Raw genomic sequence first — 21791 nt, 5'->3', positions numbered from 1 at the left:
AATGGATAATGGGGAATTTTTTTAAAAACCTTATTTTAATTGATGGTTGTTATTTGATGTGTCTGCTTTGAAATATTTTCCTGATGTTTGGAAGATTTTTAAGAGTTTTTAATTATTGAATGTTATTCTATTCATACAGGGGTGGATTTTAAAATGTCCACGTGTGCGTCCATGTGTGTGCATTTCCCAGCGCGTGCACATGGACGCGCCGGTTTTATCACATGTGCATGGCAATGTGTGCATATTATAAAATATGATATCTGTGCGCACATGTGCACCAGATTTTGTAAGCGGCGCGTGAAGGGGGGGGAATTTTTCAATTACACGTGGTGTCATGATCGGCCTTTTTCCCAGTTCCCTACCTTCCTACCTAACCTTCTTACCTTTCCCCCTCTCCTCCCCATCGCCTAACCTCTACCTATCTACCCTTTTTTTTTTTATTATTTACCTGCTCTTTGGAGCAGAAGTAAGTTAAATGCATAATTTTTAATTGTGTGTGAGGAGAATGTGATGGGGTGGGGGATGCAAGGCTGTAAAGTTTTCTTTGCCACCTAATACCCTTGTACTGGCTGTGGGCATTGCCGAACAAACATTGAACAGAGTTTCCCAACTGGTGGTGTCATGTGGCGTGTAATGGTGAGAGCGCAGTTTTTCACTTGGCCTAGGTGCCAAATTGCCTGGTTGCAGCTCTGCCCTGGGGCTTCACAGAACAGCGTGCACGAGCTCAGGTTCTGGCACATGGGAAGATTTATATAGTTATTTAAAATCTGTATATTCCTCCATAATCAATAAAATTGTGCTAGACAGAGGAGAGCTAAAAACCTATAACAATGGTTTTACAAACAAAACAAGCTAACGATATAGTAGGATATGCTGCTTCGTTACAAAGTTCCCATGTGTACTTTGTCTTTTCAAAGGCAGCCATTTGAAGGTACAACAACCCATGAACATTTCAAACTCATGCTGGCAAGTTTGTTTTTTTTCTAACAGCCGCATAAATTCAATTGCAAGTACATGCATACGTTACCCCAGTTTTCAATGTGAAAAAGTAGGTGCATACTTTCCCTTTTGAAAACGATCCTAGCAAAACTACCCACACAGAATGACCTCCTGCAGATTGAGCGCAGAAATCTTTTCAGGAAGTTTTACGTGCTTACCTTTGATAATGCAAAAGTATGTGTCGAGTGCAAACCCCTCCCCCGCTCCATCCCAGGGACACCTCCACTCAGGCCAGGTAAACTTCCACACAAAGATAGCAAATGCACACACGTTTGCCTGAATATCATAGAAATGCCTTTGAAAATTACTCTCCAGATGGATGAGCAGTTTTTCTCCCCCCTGACCCAAGAATATCTCTTTTTTTAATGCAGCTAAAAGCATATGCACTGTGTGAAAGCCCACGTGTGATTTTAGCTGCTTGGAGGAGGACAATTTTCAATGACGGCAATTTCCCTGTATAAATAGCTATTTTACCCAGGCAAATGCCTTTGAGCATTGTCCTCTGAAAGTCTGAATTCAAAATGTCTGTGTTTTTTCATTCTCTCATTAGCCTTTCCAAGCTGATGGCTGGTGCGACACTATCAACAATCGAGCATACTGCCAATACGATGGGGGAGACTGCTGTGCTTCCACCCTTTCATCTAGAAAGGTAAGATAGTCCCACATCAAGAAGCCTGAGAGCACAATCTCCCTCCTTGCCTGGCTCTGCTCCTGCCCTCCCTACCAAGGGTGTACAGTTAGTTGCAGCTCGATGTGCACACAGGGTGTTTATATTTCTTTCCATGGAATCATTGTCTCTGTATCTATTAGCGCTTTGAAAAAAAACTCCCATGCTTTCTGTCCCTCCCCCTACCAAACTAAAATATAAAAACATGACAGCAGATAAAAGCTGTATAGCCTGTCTAGTCTGCCCATCAACAGCCAACTGCTCCACTTTAAAATCCATATTACTCCCTCAAAATCCCCTGTTCTTGTCCCATGCTTTCTTGAATTCAGATACTGTCATCTTCACCACCTGTACTGGGAGGCTTTTCTGTACATCCACCACCCTTTCTGTAAAGAAATACTTCCTTAGATTACTCCTGAGTCTACTCCCTTTCACCCTCATTCCATGACCCTTGTTCCATGACTCTTCTTTCCTGTGCATTGACACCTTGGAGGTATTTAAATGTCTCAATCATTTCTTCCCATCTCTCCTTTTCTCTAGGGTATACATGTTAAATCTAAGTCTTAACAAAGTTTTATGTACATTACTGACTAGGAAAATTCAACCGTAAAAAGGTAACAAGCACAGAAATTTATTTTTGTAAGGTTTTCATTAAAAAAATATATATTTTTTAAAATTGCGAAGCTGTCTCACTAGCAGGTTTGCTTACAGTTTGTCAGTGGGAATATCATTCCCAAAGGTTGTAAAATTTGCCATAAGGCACCACAAGACAATTTCCAAATGTTAGATCATACAATAATGCATAAGGCATATTATGCACTTTATTATAGCAATAGCTTACCCAGCTCCGTGAATTATCAATGATAGATGTCTGATTCCTTTGAATTATGCAAGTTAAGCCTTCTGATATTAGGCTGGAAATTGTCTCACAAGAACAGACAGAAAGAGGGCTGCCATAGGGTGGATGCAGATCTGGTTCTACTTCCCCTAGAGAACAGCACCAATGCCTACTATTGGCTCTCTCTTTTGGATTTCTTCTGCCATCTTGTCTACACATGACTTCTGAGGTATCTAGTCCAAGATGTATTCCATGCATTAAGAAAGATGGAAGGAAGGCAAAACGATTACCGGCATGGTTAGAAGGTGATGTGAAAGAGACTATTTTAGCCAAAAGATCTTCATTCAAAAATTGGAAGAAGGATCCATCAGAAGAAAATAGGATAAAGCATAAGTATTGGCAAGTTAAATGTAAGACATTGATAAAACAGGCTAAGAGAAAATTTGAAAATAAGTTGGCCAGAGAGGCAAAAACTCACAATAAAAACTTTTAAAAATATGTCCGAGGCAGAAAGCCTGCAAGGAAGTTAGTTGGACCATTGGATGATCAAGGGGTTAAAGGGGCACTTAGAGAAGATAAGGCCATCGTGGAAAGATGAAACAATTTCTTTGCTTCAATGTTTAATGAAGAGGATATTGGAGAGATACCCATTCTGGAGAAGATTTTCATGGGTGATGATTCAGATCAACTGAACCAAATCATGGTGAACCTGGAAGATGTGGTAGGCCTGATTGACAAACTGAAGAGTGGTAAATCAACTGGTCCAGATGGTATGCACCCCAGAGTTCTGACGGAACTAAAAAATGAAACTTTAGATCTATTAGTTAAAATTTGTAACCTATCATTAAAATCATCCATTGTACCTGAAGACCGGAGGGTGGCCAATGTAACTCCAATATTTAGAGAGGGCTCTGGGGCGATCCGGGAAACTATAGACCAGTGAGGCTGACTTCAGTGCCGGTAAAAATAGTGGAAACTATTCTAAAGATCAAAATCACAGAGCATATAGATAGACATGGTTTAATGGAACACAGTGAGCATGGATTTCCCCAGGTGAAGTCTTGCCTCACAAATCTGCTTCATTTTTTGAAGGGGTCAATAAACAGGTGCATAAAGGTGAACCAGTGCATGTAGTGTATATGGATTTTCAGAAGGTGTTTGACAAAGTCCCTCATGAGAATCATCCAAGAAAACTAAAAGGTCATGGGATATGCTATGCGTGTCAGCAGCAGCAGACCTGCGGCCCGGCCCCCTTACCTCTCTCAGATGAATCCAGTGCCTGGTCCCTCATCCATGGCGGCGATGGGCTGATGGCTCCGTCCTCGGGCCACCCCTGGTGCCTCTGGTTCAGCTGCAGATCCCTGTGCTCTGCGTCAGGCCTCTTCACATGGCCTGCAGAGACAACAACACTCAGCGCCGCACCCTTCCCTAGGCGTGCGTGCACGCATCACTGAGTCTTAAGTAGGGCCCGTGGCGAGAACCTAGCCGCAGACCCGGATGATGACGTCAACGGAGCTCCGGTACTTAAGGCCGGGCTCCGCTCCTAAGGATTGCCTTTGCAACAGGTCTCCACGCTGGTCATTTGCTTGTTGCCTCCTGGTGATTCTCCTTCATTCCTGGTTCCTGATCCTCGCTGACTCCTGTTCCTGGTTTCCTCATTCCTGTGTTCCTGTTTCCTAACCTACTTTTGGGCTGCCTTCTCAGATACGACTTCTGCTTTGCCTGGCTATGCTGCTGACTCTCTCCAAACCCGGACCTCTGCTTTGCCTGACCACGCCATTGCCTCTCTCCAAGCCAAGACCTCTGCATTGCCTGACTACTCTATTGCCTCTCTCCAAGCCTGGACCTCTGCATTGCCTGATTACGTTCTTGACTCTCTCCTCATCCAGACCTCAGCCTTGCTTGTCACTGCTTCCAGATTGCCGCCGGCCCTGACTCCAGCTTGCCCTATGACGCTTCTTCAGTCTACGTCCTGGACTTGGCCTATTCAGGCTTCAGCCTGTTCTTGCTCAGGTGCCCCCTGTCTAACTTTGGTTCTATTGGTGCCCGGGTCTCCGGGACTCTGCCTCGTCCAGTACAGACTTCTTCTCTTCACTGCTGCTGCCTCTGGGCTGACCTCTCGATCCTTCCATTGACGACAACGACATACGGAGGCCCACCTAAGTCAAGCCAGCCCTGGTACCCAAAGGTTCAACCCGCGGAGAACGAGGGCTGGTATTGGTAAAGTGCCAGCCAGCCTCAGTCCTTCAGCCCACTCCGCCTGCCGACAGTGGGGACCCGTAGGATCCCTCCTACAGGTAGCGTCAACCCCACCTCGGCCCAAGGGTCTACCTCCAGCACAACAGGATAGAAGGAGATGTCCTTTTGTGGATTACAAACTGGTTAAAAGACAGGAAACAGAGAATAGGATTAAATAGTCAATTTTCTCAGTAGAAGAGGATAAACAGTGGAGTGCCTCAGGGATCTGTACTTGGACTGGTGCTTTTCAATATATTTATAAATGATCTGGAAAGGAATACGATGAGTGAGGTATTCAAATTTAGAAATGATACAAAATTATTCAGATTAATTAAATCACAATCAGATAGTTAAATATTACAGGAGGACCTTGTGAAACTGGAAGATTGAGCATCCAAATGGCAGATGAAATTTAATGTGGACAAGTGCAAGGTGAATCATATAGGGAAAAATAACCATGCTGTAGTTTATGATGTTAGGTTCCATATTATGCACTGCCTCCCAGAAAAAATATCTAGGCATCATAGTGGATAATAGATTGAAATTGTCAGCTCAGTGTGTTGCGGCACTTAAAAAAGCAAACAGAATGTTAGTAATTATTAGGAACTGAAGGGCGAATAAAATAGAAAATGTCATAATGCCTCTGTATCGCTCCATGGTGAAACCGCAATTTGAGTACTGTGTACAGTTCTTGTCACCACTTCTCAAAAAAGATATAGTTGCACTGGAGAAGATACAGAGAAAGACGATCAAAATGATAAGGAGGATGGAACAGCTTCCCTATGAGGAAAGGCGAAAGAGATTAGAGCTGATCAGTTTGGAGAAGAGACAGCTGAGGGGGGATATGATAAAGGTCTTTAAAATCATGAGAGGTCTAGAATAAGTAAATGTGAATCAGTTATTTACTCTTTTGGATAATAGAAGGACTGGGGGCACTCTATGAAGTTAGCAAATACCACATTTAAAACTAATCGGAGAAAATTATTTTTCACTCAATGCTCAATTAAGCTCTGGAATTTGTTGCCAGAGGATGGTGTTAATGCAGTTAGTGTAGCTGGGTTTAAAAAAGGTTTGGATAAGTTTTTGGAGAAGTCCATTAACTGATATTAATCAAGTTGACTTAAGGAATAGCCAATGCTATTACTGGCATCAGTAGCATGGGATCTACTTAGTGTTTGGGTATTTGCCAGGTACTTGTAGCCTGGATTGGCCACTGTTGGAAACAGGATGCCGAGCTTGATGGACCCTTGGTCTGACCCAGTATGGCAATTTCTTATGTTCTTATCTTCTGTGGCATTAGTAGTATTTGTTTACACAATCCCTGATTTTCTCATAAAGATATGAGTATTAAAATACCATCTGTTGATTTGTAAGAGTTTGTATTTAAAATATTCATTTGATTTTAGAATTCAAAGGCATTATAGATTAAGTAAAAGATCCTTTTTCAGGTTTGGTGATTATTTACATCCAGGGATTGATATTTAGCAGCGGCAGAGCAGACATGGTTAACAGGTTAAGTGTGCAGCTGAATATCCAGTTAAATCTAACCACACAAAACGTGTGCGATTAAATGTAAGACAGCCATTTGTGTTGATGGAATTGTATGTACACACTAATTTAGCTGGTTAGAGCTGAATATTTCGCTATATGGCTATATTTGAAAAGCTTTCCTGAGTATTCTCTACTCATCCCCTTTGGCTAAATCTATGAACCCAGCAATGTTATAAAATCAGCGCATCCATATATGAGAGCCGGAATCGCACGAACATAGAAGCATGCACACGGGTCTTAAAATCAACCCCTTTGTGTATATCTCTTACCAACTAGCAACTCCGTGCATACTTCTTATCTTGCCCCGGAATGCCCTTAGACTAACTTTGTTTTTTCCCAATAAAATGTATGCGTGCACAATTTATATTTATAAAATAGCCTATGCATGCATACATACTATTTATGTGTGTATATGCTATTTTTACATGTTAAACCCCTTTGGAAATTCAGTCCTATACGTATGGAATGTTCAGGTTCTGTGCAAGACACTCTAATGGTTCTTCTTCCTGTCTTTTATCTTGTCTGACTATGCAGGTCCCAATTAGGTGGGTGCTAGTATAAATAATAAAAGTTCATTAGTATCTGATGGCATCACCTCATATCTTTTTTAGAGATGAGGATGGGATCCTGCTGCTGTTTATATGCATAAGCAGTAGGAGTATGCAGTTCTTAATTGATGAGTCCTGTATGATCAGCCAGCACTCGCACAGGTCAATGCAATATCGGCACGTGGAAAATGGGCACTCATGATTGAGGGCCCACTCTCCTAACGCAAGCCAATCAACCTCTACGGGGCCCATGATGCAAAATGCCAACGGACTGCTGCGGTAAAAAGAAGGCGCATGGGGAAATTGTGCAATCTTAGCGCCTCCTCGGCAGCAGGTGCCCAGGAGAGGTGGCTCTCAGCGGGTTAGGAAAACGGCTGCTCAATTTTACAAGCATCCATTTTCCTAACCTGTGCACAACCATGAGTTAGCAAAATGAATGTTCATTAATTGAGCATCCCTTTTCCTAACCCGACCGCTGGCACACCTTAAAAATTTTTTTTTTTAACCTAACGCCTTTTTTCAGTTCCCTCGACTTAATATCACCACAATATTAAGTCAGAGGAACTACAGAAAATCAGTATTTTCTGCTTTTCTGTTATTTTAGTGACTTCTCAGATCTTAACGCCTGCTCCAGGGCAGGTGTTAATTTCTGAGAATAAAAATGTGCGCGACTGGCACACATTTTTTTTTTTTTTGGCATCAGGAGGTAATAGCTAATAGCCTCCTCAACATGAATTTACATGTGATGAGCGCTGTTAGTTTCATGGGGGGTTAGACACGCAATTTGGATGCTCTAATCCCCTTATTGCATGAGGGGTTGTGGACGCGTGTCCAAAACATGCATCCAACCACAGGTTATCCAGTGCGCTTGGACCAACAGTGCATAGCCTTGCTTAGAAAACAAAGAAATACATTCACCTGCAGCTTTGACCAATGTTGGTCACATTCAGGAATTTAATATAGGACACCCAATACTTAGGTCTCTTATGCAGAGTGACTATTGTTCTATGTGGAAGCAAATATGATTGATTATTTATTTATTTATTTACTTCTTTTTTACTATACCGATGTTCAGGATAAAAGTCTTATCATACCGGTTTACATCGAACAAGGGGAAAAAAGTGTGAAACATGAGAAAGTTACAAATAACAGGGAGATGAAAACAGGATAACTTAGTATGAAGATAAGATTAGAATAGAAATGGGCTGTTCTCATGACTCTGTGGAGGAGGAAAAAAAGAGCTATGTTTGCTGCTCTTGCCAGCCTTGCAAATACTAAAACGTGTAAGGAGATCATTGCTTTGCAAAAGGCCTATTTCTCACCTACGCTGTCCATCATGGTGTATAAGTTTCAGTTTTGATTGAAAGCCTAATCATGGTTGTAATGAGCACGCTTATATGGCTGAGCTGTGCAGAATAATGGAGCATTGCAAATCTAGTAAATTTTTAAACATGTTTCATGACTGTCTAGTCTGCACAATCTAAAATGAAGCACTTCAATGCTGTCTCCTTGCTGAGTCAAATCTGACCCATGCAACAGCACAGGAAAAAGCGTTCAGAGCTGAAATGATGCTGCAGCACAGGAAAGAAATCCAGGTCATAGCAACAGATGAGGATATTGTCAGCACCAAATAGTAATAAGTATTTCTTGCACACCTTACTACCAATTGTGTCCAAAGCGTGGTACATCACATACAATCAATAAAAGCACACCCTCATCTTTCCCAAAAGGACCCCCCCCCCTCCAAAACAAAACCTCAATTAACCCCCCCATCCATTTATATCCTAACTACACACCCACCCATTTTCCAAGACCAAATACAGCTTCATGACTATCCCAAATAATCATTATCAGATGTATAGCCTTAAAACCATCAGATCATTACTATCCTTCTGGAAATGCCTGGACTAATAACCATGCCTTAAGGTTCTGCTCAAAAGAAACCAAAATCTCAACTACAATGCAACTCCTTAGACAATCTGTTTCAGGGGTGAAGTGACATTTTTCCAACAAGGCCACATTGAATGAGTTTGCCAATCAAAACTCGGTGGTAAGAGGCATAGTGGGAGCGACAAGGATCCTGATCCACAAACAAATATGCTCGACACAGCAATGAGCGATGATATTGGTAGACTATATCACAATCACACTGTAGAGAACCCTGGAGTCACATCATTCAGAATTGTTATTAGCAGTCCATGTCAACAGTCATGAATGCAAAATGGAGGTTGTCCCTGAGCCTGGGGTGTCAGTTATCAGTGAAGATATTCTCAAGAAATTGTTTCAGTCCTCACAGTTGTTCACCCAACAGTGCAGCCTCCGCAATTATAATGAAGAAATTGTTGAGCTTGCAGGAAGCTGTCTTGTAAGTGGTTGCTATGGCTTCTTTTCTAGGGACATCCCTCAGAGCCTGTTAGGAAGGGACCAGTGTGAGCACCAGGACCTGCAGAAACCTCAGCACAATTGTGGATGGCCCCTGAGACTGCAGAATTGCATCATCTAGGTTTAAGGGGGTTTAATTACGCAGCGGGGGGGGGGGGTGACCTAGTTGTAAGGAATATTCAGGCTCTGTGCTAGACACTCTCTTGGTTCTGGTTCCTGTCTTTTATCTTTTCTGGCTGTGCAGCTCCCACTTAGGCGGATGCTGGTGTACATAATAATAGCTGGTTAATATCTTCGGGCTCCACCTAATATTCTACAAATATCAACTCCTGCCTGTCTATTTGCTCTTGGCCACCAAAAAGCTGGAGCTCATGGTTGGAGCCTGTCACCGTACATATTCTGAGTGTGTATCATACTTGTTGCAAAACGTTCAGCAGCACACCTACTCCTTCCTGAATCCCCTTGGGTTAGATGGAACCATAGCTCAGGGCATCTGTCAGGTCTTCACATAAAAAAGTGAGACACAAGGGCTCCCAAAGTGGTTTACAAGATACTTTCAGTGATCCATCATTTCCAGCTTGTATTACAGTATCATTCTGTTGTATGCAGTCATGCAATTTAGTTAGCTAAATCTTTCTGGCTCCCTTTGGTGATCTATCTCTATTTCTTTCCCCTGTCTTCTTTCTCCCCTTTCTTTTTCTTTATTCCTCTGTTCTATTCTCCTCTTGACCTGTTTTCTCCCCTTGTCTGCTCTCCATTTCATTCTTTCTCCCACACCCACTCGCCTCCTGTTTCTTCTCCCTCTCCTGATTCTCTTTTACTCTTCTTTTCCCATTCCATCTCTTTCCCCTACATTCACAGAACCCTTCTTTTATTTGTTCTCTTCTGAATATTGCTCTGGAAAGGTTTAGAGGCACAAGGTTTTATTTTAAAGCAATAATAAGTCTTCTCCCTCCCGTGCTGCTCACATCACGCCCTTGTTTCACAATATCTTCCCTTTTTCCAAACCTCAGTACCCAAGTGTTAAACCGAGCTTGTGATAGATATCTTCTCTTACTCACTGCAAAAGTATGTCATTTCTTTTTCCCTGTTTTTGTGAACCCTAAATCATTTTTGCTTTCACCACTCATAAAGAAAAAAAAAATGTTAAGCTTACATTTTGACATGAGAAGAGGGGTGGGGGGGGTCTTATAAACCGCCAACTGTGAGTTCAGACAAAGGCAGTGAAAGGAGTCAGAGAGAATCTGCTTTTGTCCCGGACCTGCTTTGTATCTTGCTATGAAAGCCCTCCGTTTCCCCCTGATCCTAATTAGAACATGAGATGTGTCATGTTGGGTCAGAGCGATGGGCCGTGGAGCCCAGCATCCTGTCTCTGACAGTGGCCAGTCTGGGGCCCTTGGAAGTCTGTTCCCTGTTGCTCACTTTCAGAGTAAGAGGTGGCAAGCCCCACATCTACCTGGCTAATAATTGTTAATGGACCTGAACTCCAGAAACATGCCCAAACCTTTTTTTTTAAACCCATCTCCACTATTAACCTCATCCATATCCTTCAGCAACACATTCCACAGCTTAATTGTTTGTTGATTGAAAAATCACTTTCTTAAATTTGCTTTAAATCTGGTACTAGTTAGCTTCATGGATTGTCCCTAGTGCAAGTACTATTTGAAAGGGTGAATAACCATTCACTATTAACTTGTTCCAACCGTTCATAATTTTAGAAATCGCTATCATATCCCCCTCAGATGTCTCTTTTCCCAGCTGAACAGCCCTGATCTGTTTAGCTTTTTTTGGTCCATAAAGGAGCTGTTCTACACCCTTTATCATTTCGTTTTTGCACCATAGGTCTATACAAAGGCATCATGATATTCTCCGTTGCATTCTCTATTCCTTGCAGAGTATATCCTAACATTCTAATTACTTTTTTGACCACTGCCGCACACTGAGATGAAAATGTCAATGCATTGTCTACAGTGATTCCAGGATGCTATTCCTGAGTGGTAACTCCTAATATGGAATGTAGCATTTTGTGCATATATGACTTGATTTCCTAAGGGGGGTTTGTTGCCCCCCCTAGACTGGGGGAAAAGCCTTAATAAACCAAATCTATAATTGGGGTGGTTTTTCCTATGTGCATCACTTTACCCTTGTCCAATTCAATTGTATCTGCCATTTAGATGCCCAGTTCCATAGTGTGGCAAGATCTTTCTGCAGTTCCCTATAGTCTTTTTGATTAATCTGCTGTCTTCATATTTTATCATTTCACTCACTGATCCCCTTTCCAGATCAATACTGATATTGGAGCCAAGTATTTGAAAGATAAGTGAACTATGTATGGAGCTCAATGTACTTTACAGTCTTTCCACGTGTTCATATTAGTAGAGTATTCTCTGAAACTGGCACTTTTGGTCTGCAGTAGGCACCTTGCATTTAGTTGTGTGGGTCCTACTGTATGGAATCTATTCCTTGTTCAGCCCTGGCTTACAACTTATTATTTGATGTTTAGGAAGCTGATAAACCCTATTTCTTACGCTAGCATTTACTTAAATATTGAAATTTGCTGACTTGATGCTATGCTGACTCCTGAATAGGGTTGCCAAATGGCTCCAAGATATTCAGATATTCAGGGCAGGTTGATCCAGTTCTGACTTTTTTGCCCATTGCATTCAAGGATTTGTAGTTCTTATTTCCCTATTGCCATCCCTAACAAAAGCAAGACTACAAGTCCTTGCATGCAGTAGGGTAAAAGCAGGATTGGATCAGCATGTCCTGAAAATCTGGAGCCAGTAGGCAAACCCTACTCCTGATTTCTTATGTAGTCACTGTATATGAAACTTGGAGTAATGTGCTGGAGCAGAAATTACAATCCAAAACAGAAAACACAAGGGCAAGTTGCAAGGAGTGGCAGTTACAACATTAAACAAAAAGCAGGAGAATAAACCTGCACAAAGTGGCAGTTGTAACCCTAAACAGAAGGCACGTGATTAACCTGCACAGAGCAGCAGTTACCACACTAAACACCTTGCTGGGCAGATTGGATGTTCCATGTCAGTCTTTTTCTGCCATCATTCACAATTTTAGCCTAATTTTGCTGTTTGATTCAGGGTGTTTCTGAATTATTGCATTTCTTCACATTTTGTTGTTTGTATCTCTCCCAGAGCACCTGGGAGAGATACAAACAACAAGCACTGAGCAAAGCTTTAATTAATTAAATGAGAAAGAAACACTGGTCCCTACTCCCTATACATATCCCTGGAGCAGTCCACTATATTTACCTCTTTCCACTGGAAAAACTGATCAGTTAGTCCTATTCTTTGTTTCCTATCCTTTAACCAGTTATCATCCACAATAGAACAACATTGCCTTCTATCCAATGATTTTTTTTAATTTCCTAAGGAGTCTTTCATAAGGGAGTCTATGAAATGCCTTCTTAAAATCCAGACATCCACTATATCAACTGGCTTACCCTTATCCATCTCTATATTTTGTAATTTATACCTTTAAATAATTCTAACAGATCAATATGTCATGATCTCCTTTTGCTAAATCCATGCTTACTCTTCTACATCATTATATATATGCCCACTGATTATGTTCTTAGCTATATCTTCTATCATTTTACCCAGTAGTGACATCAAGCTCAATAATCTGTAGTTTCCAGGATCACTTCTGGAGCCCTTTCTAAAACTTGACATTATATTGGCTAGAGTTCATTTAGAACTCTGAGGTTAAAACCAACAGGCCCCGGTGATTGACTACTATTTAATTTGTCCATTTTTTTTCTAGCACCTCTACCAGATGTGAAGAGATTTGCTTTAGTTCCTTAGAATCATCACCTACAAATAATGATTCCAGCGTGGGTATCTTCCCAATCTTTTCTGCAGGGAAGACCAAAGCAAAGAATATTTTATAATGGCCTTTTTTATTATTTTTATTTATTTATTTATTAAACTTGATATTCTACAATTTCAGGCAGTCAACATGGATTGTACATTAAATAACACAATATTCTCTCTGACAGGTCGATGAAATATCAAGCGCTCAGGCTAGTGCACAGGTTAACCCGCAGTTGTATGCGCATTTTGGATGTGCTATTATTTTATATTTTATTTATTTAAAATCTTATATTCTGCAAAATCTAAAACTATATATTTTTCAGTGCAGATTACAACATTATATACACAAGAATATATAATAACAGTATAAAATTCTACATAACACCTGATGTAAAAGGGGATAAGCGCGTCCAAAACACACGTAAATCAGGCTATTTGCATGCACTACCTCCTATGAATGCAAATATTTATCATGCATATTCATTAGGGATATCCTGAAAACCTAACTGGCTGGAGGGGCCTGTAGGCTGGTTTGAGCACCCCTGCCATAGCTAATAGTGCTCATCACATATAAATATCATGTAGGTGAGGCTATTAGCTATTGCCTCCCAATGCAGAAAATTGCCATTCAGTTAACGCACCCTTTGTAATGCAGCAAATTTAACACCAGCCCCGGAGCTGGTGTTAAGTCATACCACACGTCAAGGGTACATCAGCCAAGCGGTGATTTTTTGCTTCCTCCTACTTGCAAATTATAGCATCGACGGGATTTTGGGACAGAGCTTTTTTTTGCTTTCGTAGGCAGGAAGAAGTTGCTTGCCTCCCTTTCAGTGCAGCCTGAATCGGCTCCATGTCCGTTGGTTACGGTCTGGAGACGCTGCAGCTAGCGGGCTTACTGCTGTCCGAAATGGAACCACCTCTTCTCTATTCCTTTCCCTAAAATCAACAAGTATGCAGTTTCTGTGTCACCCTTATACTCCCTTCTTACACTGACTGGATAAGAGCTAAAACAGATCACAGATGTTGGCATGTTAAACCCCTTTTATCTGCTTTTTGGCTGGATCAGCACATAAGCTGATGAAATGGATGCTCATATTGAGTGTCCGTTTTCCTAACCCTAACCTGCTCACCGCCATCTCCTGGGCACCCGATTCAGAGAGCTAGGGATACACAATTGATCCTGAGTGTGTCCTTCTTGGTGTGGCAGCTCATTATTATAATGTATTGGGCGCCCAGGAGAGGTGTTTGTGTGTGCGTTAGGAAAACATGTGCTCAATACGAGTGTTCTTTTTACTATACATCGTATTGTATCAGCCCCCGAGTGCCCTGAGTGAAGAGGCATTCTTGTGGGCTGGACTGAGGTGGGGCTTTGAATTACAGGCACATTTTTGTGTTTTCAAAAAATATGCATGCAATTTTTCTTTTAAAAAATTATACCCCCACATTAGCAGGTGTCAATGTCTGTGAGTAGTTTTGGTGGGATAATTTTCAGAGGGAACGTACGTTTACTCTCCCTTTCAAAACTGGTATAAGGTCTATGTGTAAAAATCACCTGCAGATTTTAAACCAGTGTAGGCAGTTACAAAACTATCCCCTAAATATATTTGCATGATCTGTTTTTCAATAGATGCAGCTTAATATACTATATATTTCCCCTCCCATGTTTCCAGAATATACTTTTTTTCCGTTCTCATCAAAGACCTCTGGCATGCAAGCAGAGGTCCAAAAGCTGCTGCTTCCATCTAAACTGGCTGTCTGGTCTACAGTCAAGGAAATCACCACCTTATTATTAGAAATTCTTCATTTGTTTGTTCATTTATGAAGTCGTTGACTTAAAGCTGGAAGACTTTTCAGAAATGCTAATAGTAATGAACTTTGCTACATTGATTGGAGATTCCAGAGGAACGCTTATTATTAAAGCTTCATCTTTATATCCTTCTGGCACAGGGAGAAGGTAGACAGGAATGAACAAAACAGAACATTACAAGTACACATTGGATACTGTTACTTCAATTAAAGAAATTAAGGGAAAATATTTATAGCAGCATTAGCCTATCCACTAAATTAACTAAAGTTAGATGTTAACCATTAGTGTAAAACTCTAGAAAATGTACAAAAGTGAAATAACTATGTATGTGTTAATGGAGAAAACATATAATACTATGCAATGAATCACTTCAAAATCATGGTCTTCATCTTAAAATGCTCCTGCTTCATTTCTCCCTCCTACCTGTCCTCTGTCAAGACTTCCCAGCTTGTGCATCCGCTTCTGAGCAAAAACTACTCTGTCCATCCCAAAACCTTCTTGTACCTAGCCCCAGTGGTATTTCTTTTCCTTCTTAGCCCCTCTGTGTTGGAAGAAACTTCCTCTCACCATGTTCTGCCTCCATGTCTACTTCCAAAATGAATTGAAAACATACATATGTTGTTAACAGCTCTTTACCATCCATCCTTTCCTTTCATAACGTGTCAAGTTTGTGTCATTAAATGTAGCTTTGTGCAATGCTTTGGGCAAAAGTATCTTATAACTAATAATAAATAATGCCTGCATATCCAGCAGTATTGTCTCTATGGTAAGGAAGAATCCATCACCTTCCAAAAATACTCGCCAAGGTTTTAGCATTTTCCTTGACGTTAAAACACTTTTGCCCAGTTCTTTGTGAATCTTAAGAGTGTATCTGATGTAACTGAATCTCCTGGAAAATTAGCAGAGTTTCAGAGCTCTAGAAGTCTTTGGACGGTGTATCCATTGCACACCCTGCTTTCACAATTACATTTCTAGTTGTTCTGTACAAATAAGTTTCCACCTTCTGCATCTTTCATGGAGCTGGTAGCACAGAACTTTGCTTCCTAGGAAACCGATTTTCTGCTAATTAATTATGCATGGTTCATCCACAGGTAATCCCATTTGCTGCTGACTGCGACCACGATGAATGTACATGTCGGGACCCCGATGCCAAGGAGAATCAACAGCAGCGCAAGCATCTCCAGCAAGGCCTCCGCTGACACAGACAAGCGCCAGAGGGAAAGAGAAGGAGCTGCAGCATTCCTGTGGAGGAGGGGGAGGGGGGTGGGGGTGGATGGGAGGGATGGGAACCAAGAGAGGAAGGGAAGTTGCTGTAAAACAGAAAAAGCAGTGTTTATAAAGTGAAAAGGATACCCTTTGGACAAAGCAAAGTTATAGAAAAGACACAAACCTGCCAAGTTTATTTGATGTTGCACATCAATGGTGCCCTCTATTATAAGAGGTCGCCATTTTCTTGTCATCCCCTGCTCTGACGGACGTATCCTGCGCACGCTGGTAACGCACACAATTTTTTATTAAAGCGTGTGGGTGAGCTAGGCTGGCTGAAAATAGAATATTAACCTCTTGCTCCATGGACATCTTATTGCTGTGGCAGATGACTTCCTGCTAGGCATCCTGTGATAGTGTCATTCACCTGCCTCTGATCCAAAACTCAGGAGCCTATGCCAATGGGGAGCTGCTAAGTTGGATTTAAAGATTTGCATGTTGAAAACATTTAGATAAACCAGTTGAATGTTAAAACAAAGTCTTAAGCTTCTCATTTTCATTCTGACTTTTCTTTAATTCATGAAGTGTTATCAGCATTAATATTTTTTCAGCTGCATATATTTAGCTTTTCCCAGCTATATACATCTGAGTAAATCAGGGTTTTGCCCTGCTAATCATACTGAAGTTGCATTCTAGTACTTATAAAGCATGGACACACAACAAACAGCCGAAGAGAGGAGTCAAGGAACATGTTCTAAAAACAATGGATGTGGCTACAGTAAATGGTGTAAAAATGGAAATATTCTCAATTGGGACAATATTAAAGGAGACCCAGAAATGAAAACAGATATACCAAGTCAAATCACTTGGTCAACGAATACTTCATCATAGCATTTAAATCTTGCAGGGCTACATCCCAGAAATCAGAGACTTTGGTGCAGGTACTAGCTTAGACTGTAAGCCCTCTCTGGGACAGGGACCTACCTACGAGACCTGCATTGTAACGTATCTTGAGCACAGATTTGGAAAGGTGAATAATTAAATCCAAAATCCAAACCCAAGAAACAGCCAAGTTGATGTAACTTGCCTTCCACCCCTGGGTCCATGCACCATATTAGAACAGACTGTGGGATGCTTCAACATTATCGTGCTTTTTCAGATACAGAAGGGAACCTTTGGTACTCTTTCCTTTGCTAAGGAAACTCTTCCTTTCTATCAATGTATTGTGTTCAATAATCAGTGATGTCCAAATTGTCTTGCTTTATTACACAGATGTGATTTACATTCATACCATATGTCATAGTGTAGTGGAAGAAGTAGTTTATGTTGATACCTTAACAAATGTTATCTTCTGAACTACTTGAGAACACTTGGCAAATGGCCCTTAACCTCCTGCTCTGAGTTACTCATCACCCATTAGTGCAAAACAAAAAGCCACAGTACTCACTTTAGAATGCTTCTGGATGCAACCATGGCTGTTTGCATTAACATCACTGGAGTTTAAACCTTTTCTACAGGGAGATGGATTCTCTGGGCTTCCTTCATGACAGTTTCCTGCTAAAACAGGAAACTGTCATGGGGGAAAACTATCATCCTCTGGGTCATGCTTATTACTCACCTGGCTTGACCATTGCAGTATTTTGTGCAGGGTGATTGGAACATGCCAGTTTAACCAGCAAACAGAAGGTTATGCTGACATTTAAAGCAGTCAGGCTAGTGTTGCTGCTTTAACAAGGAGAATGTTACTGGTGTTCACTATTAAAGACCCCGAGTATACTGCTATATAGTGCTTGTGTTTATTAGCCCAAGTTATCCGCTTTGTCAAGCAATTATGAAAAGGGAATCAATTTGTCATTCATCTGCCATGAGTGGGGTAAGACCCTGATTTTTCTTTGTTCTTGGCACATAGGCAACCAACTAGCCAGTATCTAAATCTGAGACTTTCTTTTTGTTGCACGCTAGCTTTAGAAGGCTCACAGATTCTATGTTGAGCAAAGGTCCATTCTTCAGTAGAACAGTACCAGAGGCTTTCCTCTCCTTCACGTGCTGTTACAAACCTAATGCAACAGTTTACGGTCAGTGTAGACTCCCATGCATCAGGAAGTTATTCCATGATGCCAAGCAGGAAAAGTCACATGTCATAATGACAGAGAGGATTAGGAAGAAAAACATTATTTTTTGAAATACATTATCTGGCTCCAAACTTGTAAAAGGAAATTGTGTGCATCAATTAACTTAGCACGGTGATACTTTGTCAATAACGCCAAATTGTGAAAAGGGTAGCCTATCATTTTAACTTAAATGAAAAAATAATGTTAATTAGTAATTTTATTAATATGGAGATCTGTGAGAGAGCAAGACCAAGTATATCACTTTGGGCAATTTTTTTAAATTAGTAAAGTGTTATATAAATATTATTAAATAAACTAAATAAAATATTATTAAATAAAATATAAAACATTAGCAAGTAGTCCAGTTTCTGGAGGGAGACTTTTAGCCATTCCTGGTTTTGAATTTACCTCCCCAATGTAATGTGTTTTTAGTTAAACATAACAAATCCCCTACTGGGTCACACCCAAAAATCCACCAAGCCCCTAGCATCCTGTTTCTGACCATGGCAAATAATAAGTGCTTAGAGGAAGTACATCAGAAACAGAGCACTTGTAGAGAGCTACTGCTTCCATTTAAAAACCAATAAGACAGCACCAAAAATGTAGCTTGAGGGATGACAAAATGTCAGCACTGGCCTAAAATCTCACTTCAGAAACTGTCACTGAGCATAATGAGTAAAGCACATCAGAAACCCAAATCCTTCTGTCCCCTTCCCTCCAAAAACACCACCAACCAAATCCAAACAAATTAGTGCTGAAGACAAGTATGATCATTTCTAAATGGTTTAAATTCAAACCTTGCTTGTTTCTTTTGCCTTATAGGTTTTCTTTAGCAAATAAGTAGTTGTGGATTTGCTCAAAAATATATATTTAAGCCAAAGTATAGAAAGATGTTTTGTTTAGTATAACATGCTAAAGGAAAAGTTGTTTTGTTGCAAGCTCACATAGACATGTATATAGCACTGGGAAATAAAGTTGTTTCTGAGAGAATTCAAGATAGATGAGCTGAACCTAGCTTCTGTCTGTCATATGGGCAAGGACCCTCCAAATTTCTCCAGTGTCCTCTCACAATCCTCGTTACAAGGGTTCATAACAGAGACTGAAGAACTAGAACATAACGTCAGATTTTCTCTTGCTTTATTAAATATTAGAACATGGAACGTTAGCATCAGCCAGTCATTGGCCAGATCCAGTGGGTATTATTAACTAATGTTAGAAGCCTGCCGAATTGAGTCATTGATACAGCGGTTTAAATATAGCTATATCTATATAAGCATGTATAGATGTAGATATGAATATAGATGTATAGATATATATTAAATATTAATTATAATGTTATTTTGTAAGTTTTTTTCTTCTTCCATGTTCTAATAGTGATAGTACAATTGTATAACTGCCCTTAATGTACAGTCACATGCTCTTGTTTTTGACTTTGGTTATCTATCAGGAACAATTATTTCACGATCATGCCCACTGCTGTGGATATGATCACTTAAGAAATGTCAAATCCTTGCTTAAGCCTTTTCCTCTTTTTTTTTTTTTTTTGTACCTTTGCTGGAGGTCACCAAGGATCCGGGGTTTGGAGGTTGCTCAGTTACAACATTTGATTGAACACCAAAAATGAAAAAAAGAACTTACTGCATTTACAAAAAAAAAAAAAAAACCCCAGCAATTTTCATCTTCATTTTATATCCCAACAATGATTTTGCATTATTTTTCACAATGGTTTATGATAAATTTTCTTTGAGTTTTGCATTATTTTTCAGAAACTTGGATCTTTTCGTATTTTCAACATTTGAAAAGCACTATTCATTTTGATGTGGACTTTTACTAGGGTTGTGCAAACAGTGAAATATGCTTTAACACACCTCTAGGTTTAATGGCCATGCTTGTTTTGGGCAGAGCTTTTATGGGGTTTTTTTCTTGCAAAAATTTTGATCAAGGTTTGACTGAGCATAAGATTTGTTATTAAATCCTGAATGTTTTTACAACTAGATGAGAGGCGGTGATTACTCCTGGTATTATTTGTAAAATGATAAACATTTTCAGATGCTTGAGTGCACAGTCCTTGCTTTTAGACCTGGCTCAGAAACTTTGTTCCATCCTGCTTGTAGTCATGTTTTGGACAATATCTGAGCTGGTTTAATTAGGGTTAATGCTGTAATTTTGCAAAGGTTAGTGTAGAAAGAAATCAGGAATGAAGGTAATTGGTAAGAATTCTGTAAAGTAATCAATGTTTGTAATATAACCTTTATTTCATAATATTTGTATTCGGTTGTTTTTTCAAATGAAGTTAACAAAAAAAGGTTTTGGAGAAAAACAATATTTTAAGAATTGAGCATTATTGCACCATTAAGCAAGTGGGGAGAACAACGTTTAGGTCAACAGAAGATTGCCATCTCCTGCAAAAAGCTGTTACAAAACCACCAGAACAAGCATACAGTTATCATAACATATGGGGAACTGATTAAAAATTGATTTCATGAGCGTAGTGATGTCAGTACCTTAAGACCAAGAATTATTGGCTGCAGTAATGCATTATTACACCCAAGATAATGCAAAATTGCATAGCTGAAGTAATGTGGATGTTGAGGTAATGTGTTATCAGTGATGTAGAAAACCATGTTCTCTTAGTCAATAATATGGGTTCCAACTGTACATCCCTAATTAATGGCAGTGAAGGCACTGTTACCCCTGATTACCAGGCCCCAATGATAGTGGCTATAGTGAGCCAGGACAGATCCAATAATGCACTGGAATTCTATTATGACAGGAGATTTTTTTTAAGTAGTACATTTCCTTTCAACTACTGAGCCTATTATGGTTAAACTTGCTTCTTGTACATTCTACAAATATCCTTTTCATGTATCTTCAGGTCTCACCTCTGTTTTATCTTCCCGACCTTGTAAATTACTTTTTCTTCTGTCTTCTTCCTTGTCACTACCTTTTCAATTTTGTACCATTTCATAATTTGCTGTAAAAGCTTTTGTCTGAAAAAGCATTTAAAAATAAATACAATCTGAATCATGAACTGATGACTCTGAAATTTGCAATTTACTTTGCTTGGAAAGTAATTTGTGTCCTACTATGGTGATTCCAAAGGAGAGCACAGCGCAAAGCTGACAAATAAAGGATTCAATTTTCAAACCTTTTGTGACTATGGCAATGCTCTTTCTCTGAAGACAAGAGGTTCAGGAGTCACACTTGTGAGTGAGATTATCCTGACTGCTCCTAGGGCCGGTGCTTCCATTAGGCAAACTAGGCCTAGAGCATCAAAATTTTGGGGACAGCAAAATCCCATCAGCATGAAACCTAGACCAGGAAGCCAGAACTGCCAAAGAAGGGAGAGCTGTGCTAGAGTTTACACTAATAACTAAGTTGGGGGTGGGGGGTGCATGACTGAAAGTTTGCCTAGGATGCCAAATACTCTTGCATTGGTCCTGCTACACCAATCAGAACACAATTTCCAGAGCTTTCTAGGAAATGTCTTAAGACTCTGCTGAGCGTGTATATTAATTCCCATGTAACATAGGCACATAGTATATCTCAGTTATTTGTTTTTCATAGTGGGGTGGATTTTCAGAGCCCTGCTCGCCTAAATCCGCCTAAAT

At 40.2% G+C, this 21791-nt stretch overlaps 1 protein-coding gene across 2 annotated transcripts in view; it reads left to right on the top strand.

Moving 5' to 3' along the window:
- PAPPA2 (pappalysin 2) overlaps positions 1–16087 on the top strand; it is a 459501-nt gene extending 443414 nt beyond the window's left edge. For both annotated transcript variants that reach the window (XM_029618757.1, XM_029618758.1), the window contains 2 exons: positions 1550–1648; positions 15955–16087. In XM_029618757.1, the coding sequence (XP_029474617.1) occupies positions 1550–1648; positions 15955–16062 (207 nt within the window). In that variant the 3' untranslated portion in view covers positions 16063–16087. The remainder of the gene's footprint in view (positions 1–1549; positions 1649–15954) is intronic.
- The last annotated feature ends 5704 nt before the right edge of the window (positions 16088–21791 follow it).

The sequence above is a fragment of the Rhinatrema bivittatum genome, chromosome 10 (assembly GCF_901001135.1).
Source record: "Rhinatrema bivittatum chromosome 10, aRhiBiv1.1, whole genome shotgun sequence".
NCBI lineage: Eukaryota > Metazoa > Chordata > Amphibia > Gymnophiona > Rhinatrematidae > Rhinatrema > Rhinatrema bivittatum.
The sequence above is the reverse complement of the archived record's forward strand: the minus strand, read 5'-3'. Positions and strand labels throughout refer to the sequence as shown.